Here is a 19841-nt window from a genome sequence, read left to right as displayed (position 1 = left end):
CACTAGTCTTTACCAGCACTTGAAGCCCGTTAAGTCAACAACTCCGCTGGTACTGTGTACTGTGTATGTTGACTGCGTAACTCTCTCCCTCTTCCCCCTTGCCAGGCCTACACTGTTCTCTGTCCTTTTAACTCCAGTCTCAGACGACTGCTCAACATGCGCATATGGTCAGTGTTTAACCCTGTCTCTCTCTGCCCTCTCCCCGGCTGTGTCCCCCTCCTCTCCAGTCTCAGATGGCGGGCCAGCTCCACGAGAGGATCCAGTCATCTAGTATGGATGCCAAGCTAGAGGCCCTAAAGGACCTGGCCAACTCTTCCAGAGACGTCACCTTCGCCCAGGAGTTCATCAACCTGGACGGCATCTCACTGCTCACACAGATGGTGGAGAGCGGTACAGAGTACGTACTTTCTTTTCTCTCCTCCTTTCTCCACCTCAGACTTCTCTCCTCTGATCAACTCTTACTTCTCTCCTCTGATCAACTCTTACTTCTCTCCTCTGATCAACTCTTACTCCAGTATAGTCTCCTGTAAATTACAGTTAGCTGACTTGCCCCCAGTAAAAGCCACCGAGTCCCATATTCTCATCTCCTATCTGCCAACTAATGTAGAGTCTATGGAGTGGATGGGCTCTGAGGTTCTATGTGGAGGATTTAGTACCACAGGGTGACGTGGTCTGTACCAGGGTCAGTCCCAGTGTGCTACACAGTACTACAGACAACACTAGGTGTGTTCAGTCAGCAGGTCTCAGATCAGGTTTTGGGGAACTGAAGCCTTGGCAGGTGCACTGTCCATCCTGAGAGGGTAGGGAGCAAAAACTGACCCTAGTGCAGCACGTGAATTCAGAGTATCCTCATCGGAAAGTGTTTGACTCCGATGACTAACTGATAAAGAATCTTGTGTACACGTATCGTGTGATACTGATGCTGTCAAAGTGCCAACCTTGCTTTCTCTGACAGCTGCAATGTTTCTCTGAGCTTTACACTTTCAGACACTCTGGCTTACAACAACCGACAAACTCCAAATCATCCACACAGATCCGGTCCTGACCCAGCAGTGTTCTCTTTTTTTGTGAACAATTGTTTTTATAAGTACAGTAAATGAGAATCACAACACTTTTTTTTTTACAATTATACCCTCCCACACCCCATTCTACCTCATCCCAACCAAACCCCTGGCGGCCCCACCCCATCCCCAAGCAGTGTTCTCTTAATAAAGCGTGGTCTGTCTCGCTGGGCTTTGGGCCTAGTAAGTTGGCTATGTCTCAAATGGCAAACTATTTCCCAGTGCTCTACTATGGCTCAGGGCAAAGTAGTGCACTATGAAGGGACTAGGGTGCCATTCGGGAAGTAGACGCTGTCTCAGCTGAAGGTTACGGCGAGGGCAGGCAGTGGCGTTTTGCTGAGGTGGAGTTTCTCAGCCGTGATGTTGACTGGAACCCCATGGGGGGAGCGAGGGAGAGAGAGAGGCTTGAAAGGGAGAGAGAGAGGCTTGAAAGGGAGAGAGAGAGGCTTGAAAGGGAGAGAGAGAGGCTTGAAAGGGAGAGAGAGAGGCTTGAGAGGGAGAGAGAGAGGCTTGAGAGGGAGAGAGAGAGGCTTGAGAGGGAGAGAGAGGCTTGAGAGGGAGAGAGAGAGAGAGAGAGAGAGGCTTGAGAGGGAGGGAGAGAGAGAGGCTTGAGAGGGAGGGAGAGAGAGAGGCTTGAGAGGGAGGGGGAGAGAGGCTTGAGAGGGAGGGGGGAGAGAGGCTTGAGAGGGAGGGGGAGAGAGAGAGAGTCTTGAGAGGGAGGGAGGGAGGGAGAGAGAGAGGCTTGAGAGGGAGGGAGGGAGGGAGAGAGAGGCTTGAGAGGGAGGGAGGGAGGGAGGGAGAGAGAGAGGCTTGAGAGGGAGGGAGGGAGGGAGGGAGAGAGAGAGGCTTGAAAGGGAGAGAGGGAGGGAGAGAGAGAGGCTTGAGAGGGAGGGAGGGAGGGAGAGAGAGGCTTGAAAGGGAGAGAGGGAGGGAGAGAGAGGCTTGAGAGGGAGGGAGGGAGAGAGAGGCTTGAGAGGGAGGGAGGGGAGAGAGAGAGGCTTGAGAGGGAGGGAGAGAGAGAGGCTTGAGAGGGAGGGGAGAGAGAGAGGCTTGAGAGGCTTGAGAGGGAGGGAGGGAGAGAGGCTTGAGAGGGAGGGAGGGAGAGAGAGGCTTGAGAGGGAGGGAGGGAGGGAGAGAGAGGCTTGAGAGGGAGGGAGGGAGGGAGAGAGAGGCTTGAGAGGGAGGGAGGGAGAGAGAGAGGCTTGAGAGGGAGGGAGGGAGAGAGAGAGGCTTGAGAGGGAGGGAGGGAGGGAGAGAGAGAGGCTTGGGAGGGAGGGAGGCTTGAGAGGGAGAGAGAGAGAGGCAAGGAGAGAGAGAGAGGCAAGGAGAGAGAGAGAGGCAAGGGAGAGAGAGAGAGGCAAGGAGAGAGAGGCAAGGGAGAGAGAGAGAGGCAAGGAGGGTTGAGAGGCAGGGAGGGTTGAGAGGCAGGGAGGGTTGAGAGGCAGGGAGAGGGAGGGGGTTGAGGGGCAGGGAGAGGCAGGGAGAGGGGGTTGAGAGGGAGAGAGAGAGGGGTTGAGAGGGAGAGAGAGGGGTTGAGAGGCAGGGAGAGGGGGGTTGAGAGGCAGGGAGAGGGGTTGAGAGGCAGGGAGAGGGGGGTTGAGAGGCAGGGAGAGGGGGTTGAGAGGCAGGGAGAGGGGGTTGAGAGGCAGGGAGAGGGGGTTGAGAGGCAGGGAGAGGGGGTTGAGAGGCAGGGAGAGGCAGGGAGAGGGGGAGAGAGTTGGTTGAGAGGCCGGGAGAGGGGGAGAGAGTTGGTTGAGAGGCAGGGAGAGGGGGTTGAGAGGCAGGGAGAGGGGGTTGAGAGGCAGGGAGAGGGGGTTGAGAGGCAGGGAGAGGCAGGGAGAGGGGGAGAGAGTTGGTTGAGAGGCCGGGAGAGGGGAGAGAGAGTTGGTTGAGAGGCCGGGAGAGGGGGAGAGAGTTGGTTGAGAGGCAGGGAGAGGGGGGAGAGAGTTGGTTGAGAGGCAGGGAGAGGGGGAGAGAGTTGGTTGAGAGGCAGGGAGAGGGGGAGAGAGTTGGTTGAGCGGGAGAGAGAGGCTTGAGCGGAGGAGGGAGGGAGGGAGCGAGCGAGCCAGGGCCATGCTGTGTGAGCGTAGAGTGATTACGGAGTCAAAACGCACATTGGAGACTCTCACAAGATGCACATATTTGCATGTACACACATACACACACACCGTCTGTTTCTCACACACTTACACCTTCCATTCAATGACACACAGTCAGACGTCTCCAGTCACCCAGATCTGTTTCCACTCTACTGTACTGAACGGTCCTGAATCCAAACGAATGCTTGTCATTCCCAGGAGCCTCTCATGGATGGCTAGCCTGAGGGCTCTGGACACATCATTTACAGGGCCTCAGCGGTCTGAAAACACACACACACACACACACACACACACACACACACACACACACACACACACACACACACACACACACTGTTCTGCTACATGCCATCCTCATTATGCCGCCCCAGCCCAGAGACTTCCTAGTTAACTGCTCGCATGCAAAGGGCTGCACCATGCAAGGTCAGCCCTGATAGACCACGAAGAGTCTCTCTGTCACTTGGAATTACTGTTAGTGTATCTGTCCTCTACAATGGTAACTAGTACCTTCCATTCTGTTAGTGTATCTGTCCTCTACAATGGTAACTAGTACCTTCCATTCTGTTAGTGTATCTGTCCTCTACAATGGTAACTAGTACCTTCCATTCTGTTAGTGTATCTGTCCTCTACAATTGTAACTAGTAGAGTATCCTCCATTCTTGTACAGGGAGGTGAAGGCCCACCCTAGTTACATTCAGTATGTGTGTCCCAAGTGATCTGTATTTACATGTTATAAATGCATATTCATTCCCTATTAATCATTTTCCCTCCCCCTCTGTCCTCCTATAAGCAGTGCTGCCCACTTAATACTGCCACCTCAGGCGTATTTCTTTAAATATGTTTTTATGTAGATTATTCATGCGTCAACAGTTGTTATCCCCAGAGTGTTAAAGTGCAGGCGTGTGTGTGTTTATAACTCTACAATCCCCATTGACATTCCTGACAACCAACTAGCGTAATATGATCATTCACAGGCTTAGGAAAAAGAGACACAAGGGAGCAGTTCTTTCTGATATCCCAGTCTTGGGCATGACGTCATGCTGTTTTAATGTGGGCTGCTGTATCAGTCAGTTAAAGAAGTTTTGCGCCCCCTATTGGTCTAGTATCATAACATACAGGTTCCAGAACTGCTGAGAATGTACAGTGCAGTAACATCAACTGCCAAACATTTTGGATCCCTGGGGAATTATGTTCATTTTGTGACAGACTTACTGTTCTGTCACAAAACAAGATGGTATTGAAATCTAGCTGGAGATTTACTGAGTCCGCATGATCCAAGTTTGTCTCAAAATAGATTTCTGTCTTGTTAAATCTTGTTGTTAAATGAAATGTGGCCATTATTGTCTCTGTCATCCCCTCAAGCACAGCATGTAGTCTCTCTCTCTCTCTCTCTCTCTCTCTCTCTCTCTCTCTCTCTCTCTCTCTCTCTCTCTCTCTCTGTCTCTCTCTCTCTCTGTGTCTCTCTCTCTCTCTGTGTCTCTCTGTCTCTCTCTGCTGTCTCTCTGTCTCTCTCTGTCTCTCTCTGTCTCTCTCTCAGCTTCCCAAACAGTACTTCTGCTTTCCGTGCTTTGTGTTCAGTCTGTCATCAATTGGCTCCTAACCAATTGTGATGTGATTTGATCTGATTGTGATCTAAAAGTTTACCTGATCAGAAATCAGCCCTCCTACTCTGAGATGCTTGATACACCCCCTGGATCTGATCTTATCATAAAAAAGCTACAGTGACAGATCATACCCACCTGGGTAATGTGTTCTATTGTCTAACACACACACACACCCACCTGGGTAATGTGTTCTATTGTCTAACACACACACACCCACCTGGGTAATGTGTTCTATTGTCTAACTCACGCACACGCACGCACACCTGGGTAATGTGTTCTATTGTCTAACTCACACACACACCCACCTGGGTAATGTGTTCTATTGTCTAACACACACACACACACACACCCACCTGGGTAATGTGTTCTATTGTCTAACTCACACACACGCACACCTGGGTAATGTGTTCTATTGTCTAACACACACCTGGGCAATGTGTTCTATTGTCTAACTCACACACACACGCACACCCACCTGGGTCATGTGTTATATTGTCTAACTCACACACACACACACACCCACCTGGGCAATGTGTTGTATTGTCTAACACACACACACACTTGGGCAATGTGTTGTATTGTCTAACTCACACACACACACACACACCTGGGCAATGTGTTGTATTGTCTAACACACACACACCTGGGCAATGTGTTGTATTGTCTAACACACACACATCTGGGCAATGTGTTGTATTGTCTAACTCACACACACACACCTGGGCAATGTGTTCTATTGTCTAACACACAAACACACACCGGGGCAATGTGTTCTATTGTCTAACACACACACATACACACCTGGGCAATGTGTTCTATTGTCTAACACACACACACACACACACACACACACACACACACACACACACACCTGGGCAATATGTTCTATTGTCTAACTCACACACACACACACACACGCACACCCACCTGGGTCATGTGTTATATTGTCTAACTCACACACACACACACCCACCTGGGCAATGTGTTCTATTGTCTAACACACACACATACACACACACACACTTGGGCAATGTGTTGTATTGTCTAACTCACACACACACACACACACACACACACACACACACACACACACACACCTGGGCAATGTGTTGTATTGTCTAACACACACACACCTGGGCAATGTGTTGTATTGTCTAACACACACACATCTGGGCAATGTGTTGTATTGTCTAACTCACACACACACACCTGGGCAATGTGTTCTATTGTCTAACACACACACACACCTGGGCAATGTGTTCTATTGTCTAACACACACACATACACACCTGGGCAATGTGTTCTATTGTCTAACACACACACACACACACACACACACACACACACACACACACACACACACACACACACACCTGGGCAATGTGTTCTATTGTCTAACTCACACACACACACACACACGCACACCCACCTGGGTCATGTGTTATATTGTCTAACTCACACACACACACACCCACCTGGGCAATGTGTTCTATTGTCTAACACACACACATACACACACACACACACTTGGGCAATGTGTTGTATTGTCTAACTCACACACACACACACACACACACACACACACACACACACACACACACACACCTGGGCAATGTGTTGTATTGTCTAACACACACACACCTGGGCAATGTGTTGTATTGTCTAACACACACACATCTGGGCAATGTGTTGTATTGTCTAACTCACACACACACACCTGGGCAATGTGTTCTATTGTCTAACACACACACACACCTGGGCAATGTGTTCTATTGTCTAACACACACACATACACACCTGGGCAATGTGTTCTATTGTCTAACACACACACACACACACACACACACACACACACACACACACACACACACACACACACACACACACCTGGGCAATGTGTTCTATTGTCTAACTCACACACACACACACACACGCACACCCACCTGGGTCATGTGTTATATTGTCTAACTCACACACACACACACCCACCTGGGCAATGTGTTCTATTGTCTAACACACACACATACACACACACACACACTTGGGCAATGTGTTGTATTGTCTAACTCACACACACACACACACACACACACACACACACACACACACACACACACACACACACACACACACACACACACCTGGGCAATGTGTTGTATTGTCTAACACACACACATCTGGGCAATGTGTTGTATTGTCTAACTCACACACACACACCTGGGCAATGTGTTCTATTGTCTAACACACACACACACCTGGGCAATGTGTTCTATTGTCTAACACATACACACCTGGGCAATGTGTTCTATTGTCTAACACACACACACACACACACACACACACACACACACACACACACACACACACACCTGGGCAATGTGTTCTATTGTCTAACTCACACACACACACACGCACACCCACCTGGGTCATGTGTTATATTGTCTAACTCACACACACACACACCCACCTGGGCAATGTGTTCTATTGTCTAACACACACACATACACACACACACACTTGGGCAATGTGTTGTATTGTCTAACTCACACACACACACACACACACACACACACACACACACACACACACACACACACACACACCTGGGCAATGTGTTGTATTGTCTAACACACACACACCTGGGCAATGTGTTGTATTGTCTAACACACACACATCTGGGCAATGTGTTGTATTGTCTAACTCACACACACACACCTGGGCAATGTGTTGTATTGTCTAACTCACACACACACACCTGGGCAATGTGTTGTATTGTCTAACTACACACACACACACACACACACACACACACACACACACACACACACACACACACACACACACACACGCCTGGGCAATGTGTTCTATTGTCTAACACACACACATACACACCTGGGCAATGTGTTCTATTGTCTAACTGTAACCTCTCTTCACTATGACTTGAGCTCCTTCTTCCGTGGTCATTGTGTTCTCACCTGACACCAAAGTTTCTTAAATCTTTTCAGACGCTATCAGAAACTACAGAAGATAATGAAGCCATGGTAAGCCCTCCCTTTCCCTTCCCCTCCCCAGTCAGATACCCTGGCTGGCTTTGTACTCTTCCCTCTAATCTACCCGGGAACCGAGTCTGCATGATTAAAACTCAGGCCCTGGTGCTTCTATTAAACTAATGGGAAACAACATGGCTGCCGTCGCCATCGCTGGCTTTCATCTTCAAATCAAACTTGTTAATTTTGTTTATCTCTGGCTATGTTCCAAATGGCACCTTGTTCCCGATATACTGCACTACTTTTAGTGAATAGTGTGCCATTTGGAACGCATGTTCTGTGTTCCATGTAACTGAAACATCTTTCTTCTCTTATTGTGGTTTTGGGCAATTTGAGGTTCAAAGGGAACTAAAGCTACAGTCTCTTGTTTCACGTGGGATGTTGTTTTTTAAGAGCACCATGACAACGATCCATAAAGAAACCCACAGTCCAAATTCAGAGATTCTTCTTCTTGGATTCTTGGTGCTCCTCCTAAACTTATAACAATGGTGTTCGGGGGTGTATTCACTAGTAACCAAACAGAAACTAAACGGTCTGAAACAGGGAGGTACCTACCTGAACTTGTCCGATATAAAAACACTAGTTTTAATTGCAAAATGTTATTTTATTTTATTTTTGCTACATTTTGCACTAATTAATACATCCCCAGGTGTTGAACTTTTAATGTTGGGTGGTGGTGGTGGGTGGTCATTGATGTCTCACGGCCGTCCTTTACATGAATATTCTGGAGTTCACTGAATCATGTCATTATATTAACATGATCATTTCACACATCACGTAACTGCCCACTGTCATGTGAAAATGCTTACTCACCCCAGTCTAACTGTGGACTGGGTACTACTAATGCATTATTACTAATGGGTGTGTCTGAGATGTGAGCCATTATGTTGTCTGTTCTGTTATTAACCCAGTGTGTTAATTGGTTTTCCCTCTGTTGCCAAGCCTGTGAGGGGCCTGGTCCTGCCAGTGTCTTATTAACCAAATATTTATGTTAGAATGGGTTTACCTATTTCAGTTAATTTTTTATGCCTTAGTAAAACAAAATCTAATTGTATGTGTTGATTAAATGTGTTTGTACATATGAAGTTACATATGACGTGTTTTAGTTTTCTTTAAACTTTGAAGATTACTTTCAAGTCATGCATTGGAGACTATTGGCCAACTTTATTAAATTACGAAGCACTAATAAAATCGGACTGCAGGGAGCAGTATTTACAATATTTCCCACATATCAAGAGGTGTAGGTCACTGAGTTATATTTCAGGTTTATGACATGACTGTAATCACAGTTACGTAATTCAGAAAATGTAAAAAAAAACAGCATTTATTTGACATGGTCTTCCTGTCATTTGTATAGTTCTGTGAGATTTATGTAGGTGAATCATATTCCTGTGAACTTCTATCGGAGGGATTGAACATAATAGATTGAAACACGTTGCATTCAGATCATTGGATAATTATCTTCCAGGAAGTAGCCTCGCTCGGCCCTACTGTGATGTTGACTCGTCTCTACTAACGTCGATGTAATTGCATGAGAATGATTAATGAATGAGTGCTCTGTGGCTCTGCTGCCTTGTGCTTTCTGGCTCTTACTGGCTCTCTGGCGCCTCCTGTTGTTCCCGAAGGACTGAGTCATCTGTCTGCCCCATCAGGGACCGCAGTCCCGCTCCTCACCTTTCTGTGCCTTCAGCATACCTGGCTGTGGCTTCTCTGTCCTTTCCCTTCCTCTCTCCTCTCCCTGAGACCAAGGCTTTTGGCTGCTTTGCGCCATGCCGCTGTACGTGTGTGTCTGCGTCAGTGGCAGAGATGTTTCTATTGGCTGTTGTTGTTGTGTTCCAGTTTTGGCGACTTATTGTCGTTCACGCTGACGGCGTTTGTGGAGCTCATGGACCACGGCATCGTCTCCTGGGATACCTTCTCTGTTGCCTTCATCAAGAAGGTGCCCGTCTGCTCACAAACTGTTTATAACATTGTAAACAGGTTTAACTGTTTTTTTTAACATGTCCATGAAAACTGTCCTTGAGACGTCTAATAGATGGTTTAGACATTGTGGCTAAAGGAGGATTTTCTATTGTGTTTGTAAACGTTCTATAAATATATGAGGTAGAGCTCCCATAACCTCTTCATAATTATACCTATGGTTTTATTCAAGCCGTCTATGTATTAGGTAGAGCTCCCATAACATCTGCATAATTATAACTATGGTTTTATTCAGGCTGTCTGTCTTGAATTCAGTTAAACCACCCCTCCTATCTGTTACAGATTGCAGGTTATGTGAACAAGTCAGCCATGGACATGGCTGTGCTGCAGCGGTCTCTGGCCATCCTGGAGTCCATGGTGCTCAACAGTCAGGACCTCTACCAGAAGGTGGCGCAAGAGATCACAATCGGACAGCTTATACCCCATCTGCAGGGGTGAGAGAGAGCCGCACAGTCACCTATGTTATGTACCACAGATATATACGTTGTCCCTAACTGCAGATCTATGATCCGATTACCGTAAAACACTAACCTATAGCAAAATGTTACTAAATACATTGTGGCCTTATCAAGTGTCTCAGAGTAGGAGTGCTGAACTACTATCAGGTCCCCACATGTCCATATAACCTTTTACTTTATGATTTAAAAGGCAAGACTGATCCTAGATCATCACTCCTACTCTTAGAAGCTTGATACAATATCTCTATTGATTTAATTAACTTAAACTCTCCAGTGTCCATGATTGGGAAGTACTCTTAAAACTTTGGGATTGGTGTCCCGTCCACGGGACTGGTTGAGCTAATGTAGGCTAATTACCATGAGGTTGTAAGTAACGAGAACATTTTCCAGGACATAGACATATCTGATATTGGCAGTGGACTGCACTGTCCAATTTACAGTAGCTATTACAGTGAAATAATACCATGCTATTGTTTGAGGAGAGTGCACAGTTTTGAACATGAAAAATTATGAATAAACAAATTAAGCACATTTGGGCAGTCTTGATACAAAATCTTTAACAGAAACACAATGGTTCATTGAATCAGTCTAAAACTTTGCACATACACTGCTGCCATCTAGCGGCCATAATCTAAATCACACCTGGGCTGGAGTAATACATTATGGCCTTTCTCTTGCATTTTAAAGACGATGGTACCAAAAAAATACTAAATAACAGTTGTTTTTTTCTTTGTATTAACTTTTACCAGATCTATTGTGTTATGTTCTACTACATTCTTTCACATTTACACAAACTTCAAAGTGTTTCCTTTCAAATGGTACCAAGAATATGCATATCCTTGCTTCAGGGCCTGAGCTACAGGTAGTTAGATTTGAGTGTCATTTTAGGCGAAAATTGAACAAAAAGGGGCGGATCCTTTTAACAGAAAGACCAGGGAAGTAAAGTAACCCATTTGAGAAACATGGCAGATAAATACAATGGATGCGTCCCAAGTGGCACCCTATTCCCTATATAGTGAACTACTTTTGACCAGGACCCATAGTGCACTACTTTTGACCAGAGTTCTATGTAGGGAATAGGGTGCCATTTGGGAAGCATCCAACAGTATCCCTGTACCTGTAGTGTGTGATTGGTTCTGAACAGCATGGTTCTGTGTTATCCATCTAATGACAGGACTGATCAGGACATTCAGACATACACCATCGCTGTGATTAACGCCTTGTTCCTCAAGGCCCCGGAAGACAAGAGACAGGTAGGTTACACACAATCAGATATATATATATATATCTATCTATATGTACAGTATATACATACATACATACATACATACATACATACATACATACATACATACATACATACATACATACAGTACCAGTCAAACGTTTGGACACACCTACTCATTCAGGGATTTTTCTTTAGTTTTACTATTTTCCACATTGTAGAATAATAGTGAAGACATCAACAATATGAAATAACATATGGAATCATGTAGTAACCAAAAAAGTGTTAAACAAATCAAAATATATTTGAGATTCTTCAGTAGCCACCCTTTGCCTTGACAGCTTTGCGCACTCTTGGCATTCTCTCAACCAGCTTCATGAGGTAGTCACCTGGAATGCATTTCAATTAACAGGTGTGCCTTGTTAAAAGTTAATTTGTGCAACTTCTTTCCTTCTTAATGCATTTGAGCCAATCAGTTGTGTTGTGACATGGTAGGGGTGGTTTACAGAAGATAGCCCTATTTGGTAAAATACCATGTCAATATAATGGCAAGAACAGCTCAAATAAGCAAAGAGAAACGACATGAAGGTCAGTCAATCCGGAAAATGTCAACAACTTTGAAAGTTTCTTCAAGTGCAGTCACAAAAACCATCAAGCGCTATGATGAAACTGGCTCTCATAAGGACTGCCACAGGAAGACCCAGTTACCTCTGCTGCAGAGGATACGTTCATTAGATTTAACTGCACCTCTGATTGCAGTCCAAAGAAATGCTTCACAGAGTTCAAATAACAGACACATCTCAACATCAACTGTTCAGAGGAGACTGTGTGAATCAGGCCTTCATGGTCAAATTGCTGCAAAGAAAAGGACACCAATAATAAGAAGAGACTTGCTTGGGCCAAGAAACACGAGCAATGGACATTAGACCGGGAGAAATCTTTCCTTTGGTCTGAGTCCAAATTTGAGATTTTTGGTTCCAACCGCCGTGTCTTTGTGAGACGCAGAGTAGGTGAACGGATGACCTCTGCATGTGTGGTTCCCACCGTGAAGCATGGAGGAGGGTTAAGGTTAGAATTGGTGTTGGGGTTAGAATTAGGTTTAGGATTAAAGTTAGGGAAAATAAGATTTTGAATGGGACTGAATTGTGTCCCCATAAGGTTAGTTGTACAAGACTGTGGGTGTATGTACATTATAGTCTTAAGTTTTGTGTTTGCATGTTTTTGTTCGTTCTAGTGTCACGTGTGGTGTTTCCCTGTCTGTTCGTATCCTTGTGTGCCCCTGTCGTCCTTGCCTTAAACGGTGCAGTAATACGTCTCCGTATGGGGCGATCACTGTCCCCCTATACTTCTCTCCTGAATATCGATGAGCATCATAACACTGCCTAGCCAAGCAGGACCCCTGTCCTCTCTATCTGGGTCCCAAATGGCACCCTATTCCCTATGTAGTGCACTACTTTTGACCAAAGTCCTATGGGCCCTGGTAGAAAGTTGTGTGCTATGAAGGGACTAGGATCACACACTCTCTCATCTCTCTCAGCGCCGATGACGTCACCCACCTTTCTGCTCCGTGAGCTTGCCTATTACACACTGGGCTCTGAGCCAATCAGACGAAGCCTAGCTGTTATCAGAAATGGGTCCACCCAATAGAGTGGAACGGTGTTAAAGATGCCTGATATACACTCATCTCCCTTCCTTTGCAGCACATTAGGTGGAAGATAAAAAATTATCCATGCTCACTTTAGTTTAACATTTTATCGTTTAATATTTTTCCACAAAGTGTTGACGTGTATTGAGCAATGGTGCGCCTTTCTTGCAGCTATAGACTACTGAAGGAACTGGTAACTCTAACAACTAATGAATATGCATTTATAAGTGATTCATAGACTATTAATAAATACTATTTCATTTTGTTAATGTTTAGAAACATGTATCAGCATTATAAGTCTTACAAGGTATTATCATTTATAAGATTTGCAAACATTTACAATAATTTCTAAACACTTGTAAGCATTTATAAAGGGTTATTCATCAATCCGATCAAAGTGTTACTAAGGAAGTAGACGCTGAGGTCTATTGTTGCAGGTGTAAACCACTCCAGCAGCATACTTTTTTAGACCACGTGTCAAACTCATTCCACGGAGGGCCGCTTGTGTCTGTGGGTTTTCACTCCTCCTTTGTACTTGATTAAATAATTCAGGTCTCTAATTAGTAAGGAACTCCCCTCATCTGGTTGTCTAGGTCTTAATTGAAAGGAAAAAACTAAATTGCAGCCAATCTGAATGGAATGAGTTTGACCCTGTTTTAGACTGACTACTACATACATGACCTGTCTGTGTTGTAAGTTATAGAGGAAGGTCAGCAAATGCTAAACTAGAGCATCATTTCACTAGAGGGGTGAGAGACTTAAACAGCAGTTGGCCACAAGTTAATGGGAACCAAAAGGTTTGGCTTAGTGTTTTTAATTGTCAAGTCTCTTAATTTTGCTGACAGTCTGCCTTGTTACAAAAGTTGCTGCCTGCACCACTAACTGAAATATACCTTCCTGCCTCTTTTCTGTCTCGAATCACCCTCTTCTTTTTTGCCTCTGACTCTTCTTTCCTCACTGCACTCGTAATGGTAGTTTGATGAGAGCAGTGTGAACATCCTTGATTGTCCTCTGACAGTAAGTGTACTTTGATTAGCGACCTTCTGTAGCATCTCTAGCAGATTAAGTGTGTCATTAAAATGGCCCGGCCTTATATCAACCACCACCTGGCTGTGAAGTCTAGCTCATCCAGCGTAGACTCAGAGACACTTTATAGTCTCGAGAAGTTCATGGTGTCTCAGCGAAGAACATTGATATTTTGTGCACATAATCCACTTTTATTCTGATATAGAGCTTCCTGAAAGAACAATTTGTTTTCTGTCTAAGGGTATGTACATCATAATGTAGCTGTGTGCTCACTTTTTCCCTCTCTCTCTCCCTCTCTCACATTCTCTCTTCCTTTCTGTCATTCTCTCTTTTTACTTATCCTGTTCTCTATCCTCTCTCTCCCTTTCTTTCTTGCTCTTCTTTTCTCTTTCTCCCTTTTTCCCTCCCTCTGTGTCCATTTCTCTGTCTGTCTGTGTAGGAGATGGCCCACATTCTAGCCCAGAAGCAGCTGCGTTCCATCATACTAAGTGTAAGTGTTTCCAGTAATCCCCTCCATCTGTACCTCTCCTCTGCATCACTTGTTTCTCACTCTCTGTCTCTCTCTCTTGTCTCTCTGTTGCTCGTTCTCTCCCTTTAATTGCCCCCATCTCCTTTAATCTCTTTTCTCTCTTCACTCTCTATATCCCTGTTTATTTATTTCCTTTCCTCTTTCTTCTTCTCCCTCTCTCCTCTAGAACGTGATCCGGAGCCCTAAGCCAATCAATGATGAGATGGCCCACCAGCTGTACGTGCTGCAGGTTCTGACCTTTAACCTCTTAGAGGACCGCATGATGACCAAGATGGACCCTCAGGACCAGGTACAGTAGGCCTCTCAACTCGATGTCCCTCGAGAGCTGTTGGCCACATAGGCCTTATCAAGTAGTATTTACCAGTGAAATATCCACAAATGAATAAAAAAAATTGTTCCAAGCACCCTTTTATAGGTTTTCCCAAGAGTATAAGAGTTTAGCACATTCTCTCTCTACCTGAGAATAATCAGTGAAATGTGGAAGTACTATGTAAGGATAGTACTATGTAAGGATAGAATAATGCCTATGTCATGTAATGATTTGCCAATTTTGATGTATATCGAACATTAGGAACACCTTCCTCATATTGAGAACAGCCTCAATGCGTCGCGGCATGCACTCTACAAGGTGTCAAGTGTTCCACAGAGATGCTGGCCATGTTGACTCCAATACTTCCCACAGTTGTCTCAAGTTGACAGGATGTTCTTTGGGTAGTGGACCATTCTTGACCCTGTTCATACTCTGTTCAAAGGCACTTAAGTCTTTTGTCTTGCTCATTCACCCTCTGAATGGCACACATACACAATCCATGTCTCAATTGTCTCCAGGCTTAAAAATCCTTCTTTAACCTGTCTCCTCCCCTTCATCGACAGTGATTGAAGTGGATGTAACAGGTGACATCAATAAGGGATCATAGCATTCACCTGGTCAGTCTATGTCATGGAAAGAGTTGTTAATGTTTTGTATACTCAGTGTATGTCTTAATGTTTTTGTCCTCTTATATCTGCCTAGGCCCAAAGAGACATCATCTTTGAGCTGCGCAGGATTGCGTTCGACGTGGAATGTGAGCCGAACAACAGTGGCAGCATCGAGAAGAGGAAGTCCATGTACACCCGTGACTACAAGAAACTAGGTTTCATTGTAAGTCATACGCGCGCGCGCGCACACACACACAACCGCGACTGGGCTTCAAGAAACTAGGTTTCATCTTGTCATGTCATTCTTAACAGTCGTAACCTTCTTGGATCTGCAGAAACCCCAGCCTTGCTCATTATTCAGTACTACACAACTTGGTTTAATCATTTATTTACTAGTTAACTAAATAATAACACAGAATACGCAAACACACTTCCATGAGACAATGTATGGTGGCTTATACACAACGAATGAAGAGGGGCAGGGAGGAGAGAGAGAGAGAAAAAGGACACTTATCGTGGATACATTCTAGGACTGTCCTCACATTAATCATATACCTTGCACATGAACCGTCGCCCATTTGATTTAAGAAATCATGAATGTATTTACGTGTTGAATGCCGCTCACCGTTTCTCTGTCGGAACTAGCCCTCCTTCTGAAGAATGTTGGTTTGGTCTTTCAGTGTCACGTTTGTAAGGCTCTTTGTGTCCAAAAGGGGGTATCCCGCCCTTTTTGATCTTCTTACATCTCTTCACTCTTGATGATGCTCATAGGGTGATGGTTAGCCAGCCGTGTCGGCAGTTCCCCTCTGGGATGAGACTAGGAGCATACAGTGATTTGAGACTCGTAGCAGGATGGGCTGGTTTGCATTGTAGTATGTTCGCTTTCCTCGATATCTAGCAGCTAATCAGCCGTACCAGTGATTTGTCTGGGAAGTGAGCTTCTAGCTTACACCTCGTGTTGATTATTCAGGATTCAGACCACTTTACATGCACAGTAGCAAGCAGGCAATATTCTGGTCTGATATGTTCATTTTTAGCCAGTCCTTTTAAGCACTCTGGTCGAAAAGGGCGGTTCCATCACACTGACATACTCTTCTGACCTCACTCGGGGCGTGGCTAGTTACTGTGCAAAGTATTCTCAAAAACAATGATCTTATTAGAAAACTGAAATCACATTTTTATCCTCACAACATATTGAATGAAAGCTTGACAGATACAGGGAGTATCCTTTCCAAGTTACAGTATTTGGTCCATACAGTTTTTAATAACATCACAAAATGAAAAACAATATGACATTAGTTTTCTACATCTACCCACTGACCATTCCCCACATCCTTCTGTTAAAAATATTGTTCCAATATTAACTTTTTGGACCTTTAGAGTTTTGGGTGGGCAAAAGTCTCTCTAGACAAAGGCATTCCTTTGGTTGATACTAAAGGGTAGAGAGAGAGTTCTCTCCTGCTTAAATGTACGACCGGGTGTGGAGATGTTAAAACCCTCACAGTTCCCTCCTCCCCCCTTTGCGGTTGGGAGAGGGTCTGGTTATTGTCAGCCATTGCCAAGCTTATCTGACCCATTGTGATCCTCACAGGGCAGTCATGACACTGCATCCCCAAAACTTCAGCTGTTGGACTAACTAGATTAGTTTTGGTCTCGGTACAGAAGACCCATAGGCAAGACATGTTCCTCAGTAGTGGAGCTCTTTCCCTAAACTAGTAGAAAGAGGACTGGGACACTGTCAGATAAGGGGATGACATGGCAGCTGAATCCAGCCCTGTGTGTCTGTGACGTGATAACACAACTATGCAGAAACTCACATTCTTCAGGAACACTCAAACCTTCTGGCTCTAAAGCTTCACAGGACCACAGCCATGTCAAACAGTAACACACACACACACACACACACACACACACACACACACACACACCAGAAGACTACAGCTATGCCCCCGGGGACTGTTGTTAATTGGTTTAGAAGATGACACGATGCACTCTGTGCTCCATCTGTGTCTGAGAGGAGGGAGGAGGTACTGTGGACTCCATATTGTAGACTGTTGTTGTGTAGAGTGTTGTTGTGTTGTTGATGTCTATATATGAGAGAACGAGAAAGAATTAGGCCGCTACCCGCTAATTATCAAAATCCAGAAAATAGACGTTAAATTCTACAACCACCTAAAAGGAAGCGATTCCCAAACCTTCCATCACCTACAGAGAGATGAACCTGGAGAAGAGTCCCCTATGCAAGCTGGTCCTGGGGCTCTGCTCACAAACACAAACAGAGCCCCAGGACAGCAACACAATTAGACCCAACCAAATCACGAGAAAACAAAAAGATAATTACTTGACACAGTGGCATAATACCTGAGGGGGAGGGGGAGGTTTCTCTCCCCCCTCTCTCTTTCTCCTATCTCTACCTCCCCTCTCTCTCTGGGTGTGTAGTGTCTGAGATGTAGCATATTGCTGTCATATCCATGGTGAGGGGGAACTAAGCCCTTCATTTCCTCTCTAAGTCCCTGAGCCGTTAGGGGCTATGCGGCTTGCTAAGACCCCAGTGTGCTGCCCTAAGATAAGGCCTGACTTCATTTCCTCCAGTGGTTCGGAAAACCCCTGAAAATATCTCTCCTTACTTTACATGCTTGTACACACACACTTGCGCACATGCAAGCACGAACACATGAAAGCATGCGCGCGTACACACACAAACGTGGGCACGTTTTCACACACAGTTTTAAGGGGATTGTCTGGTAACGTTGATCTAGTGCTGTATTTAGAGTGCAGTAGTCTGAGAGAGTGTATTAGTCTCCTAGGTAGAGCTAGCGTGTGGATCATCTAGAGAAAGTGGGTTTAGTTGGACTTTTGCTTCAAATGTGGTGAAGGTTATGTAAAAGGGTGTGGTTCTTCCATTCTGTCTGTGAAGCTGATGGTGGTCAGGAACAATTACATAGCTGGATCTCTGCGACCCCCTCCATGTCTCCCCCTGTCTACCTCTCTTCTTTCTTTCCCCTCTCATTCTATCTCCTCTCCTTCATTCACTCAGACATGGTACAGTGCTAATGGAGATAGTCTACCAATCAACCTTGTCTTATTTAGTGTTCTGACTCATCCTGGTCTTGTTCAAACATGTTTGTCTGATGACTTACCTCCTCGCTCTCACTCTCTTGATCTCGCGCTCTCTCTTGTGCTCTCTCTCTTTTGCTCGCTCTTTATCTCTCTCTGCCTCCCTGTCTCTCACTTTCTGTTTCTCTCTCATCAGAACCATGTGAACCCTGCTATGGACTTCACTCAGATTCCTCCTGGGATGCTGGCTCTGGATAACATGCTGTACTTCGCCAGACACCACCAGGATGCCTACATCAGGGTTAGTAGCTCACTCACTCACTCACTCACTCACTCACTCACTCACTCACTCACTCACTCACTCACTCACTCACTCACTCACTCACTCACTCACTCACTCACTCACTCACTCTCTGCCTAAACTGTCTCTATCCCTCCCTGGTCCGTCTCTCACTCCTAGATTCCCTGGGCTCTGTCCAGGCAGTCTCTCTGATGAAACACCATGCCAATATGTAGCCTTGGAACTGAGTCAACCCAATACTTTGGCATATGGCTACGTTTAACAAATCTACACATTCACTGGTGAGAAAAGAATCCTGGCCATTTTTTTTGTCCGTTTCCTAGTTCCAGTGACAAACAAAATACATTTTATACTAGGACGCAACTTAATCAAGTCAAGTTTATGTATTAATCCTGAATTAATTTAACTCAGCCTAAACTGTGGGCAGGTAGCATTGGTTTGGTTAGTGGGCATCCCATACCTATGAGTGATTATTTGTGTGTGCCTGCCTGCCTGCATGCGTGCGTCCTTGAAGAAGGGCAGTGAATGGCCTGTGGAAATAAATGGGGAATTAAAAGGGTGGCGGTGGTGGCGTAGTGTCCATCTAATATTAAACCTAACGCACACATGCCACACATGCATACACAGGCCAGCCCGTCCCTCTCCTCTGCCCGCTGCTGTAATAAAACAACCACCAATTTCCCAAATTAAACTGTCACCACGACGATGATAAGGATGCTAATGGCTTCCGGTGTAGGCTTGTCGCTGCGGCAACGTTATAATTGGAGTGAGTTTTTTTACATGTGGAATTGATTTATGAATTAATCACGCCATGTGCAAGTGGACCGTTTAAGGTTCAAACAAGGTTAAAATGTATGAGAGGCTTTCGCCATGGTAATGTTTACTTCGAAG

General features: G+C 45.3%; 1 protein-coding gene across 5 annotated transcripts in view; it reads left to right on the top strand.

Moving 5' to 3' along the window:
• The window catches only part of elmo1 (engulfment and cell motility 1 (ced-12 homolog, C. elegans)), a 180025-nt gene that overhangs the window by 58917 nt on the left and 101267 nt on the right, over positions 1 to 19841 (top strand). For 2 of the 5 annotated variants that reach the window (XM_014178476.2, XM_014178477.2), the window contains exons 6-15: positions 228 to 397; positions 7770 to 7805; positions 9651 to 9750; positions 10074 to 10225; positions 11424 to 11502; positions 14095 to 14136; positions 14585 to 14635; positions 14841 to 14963; positions 15687 to 15815; positions 18846 to 18950. In XM_014178476.2, coding sequence (XP_014033951.1) covers positions 228 to 397; positions 7770 to 7805; positions 9651 to 9750; positions 10074 to 10225; positions 11424 to 11502; positions 14095 to 14136; positions 14585 to 14635; positions 14841 to 14963; positions 15687 to 15815; positions 18846 to 18950 — 987 coding nt within the window. 5 annotated transcript variants of the gene reach the window in all.

This window comes from Salmo salar, chromosome ssa27, assembly GCF_905237065.1.
Source record: "Salmo salar chromosome ssa27, Ssal_v3.1, whole genome shotgun sequence".
In the NCBI taxonomy this organism is placed as follows: Eukaryota; Metazoa; Chordata; class Actinopteri; order Salmoniformes; family Salmonidae; genus Salmo; species Salmo salar.
Note: the sequence above shows the minus strand (reverse complement) of the source record. Positions and strands in the feature narration are given on the sequence as shown.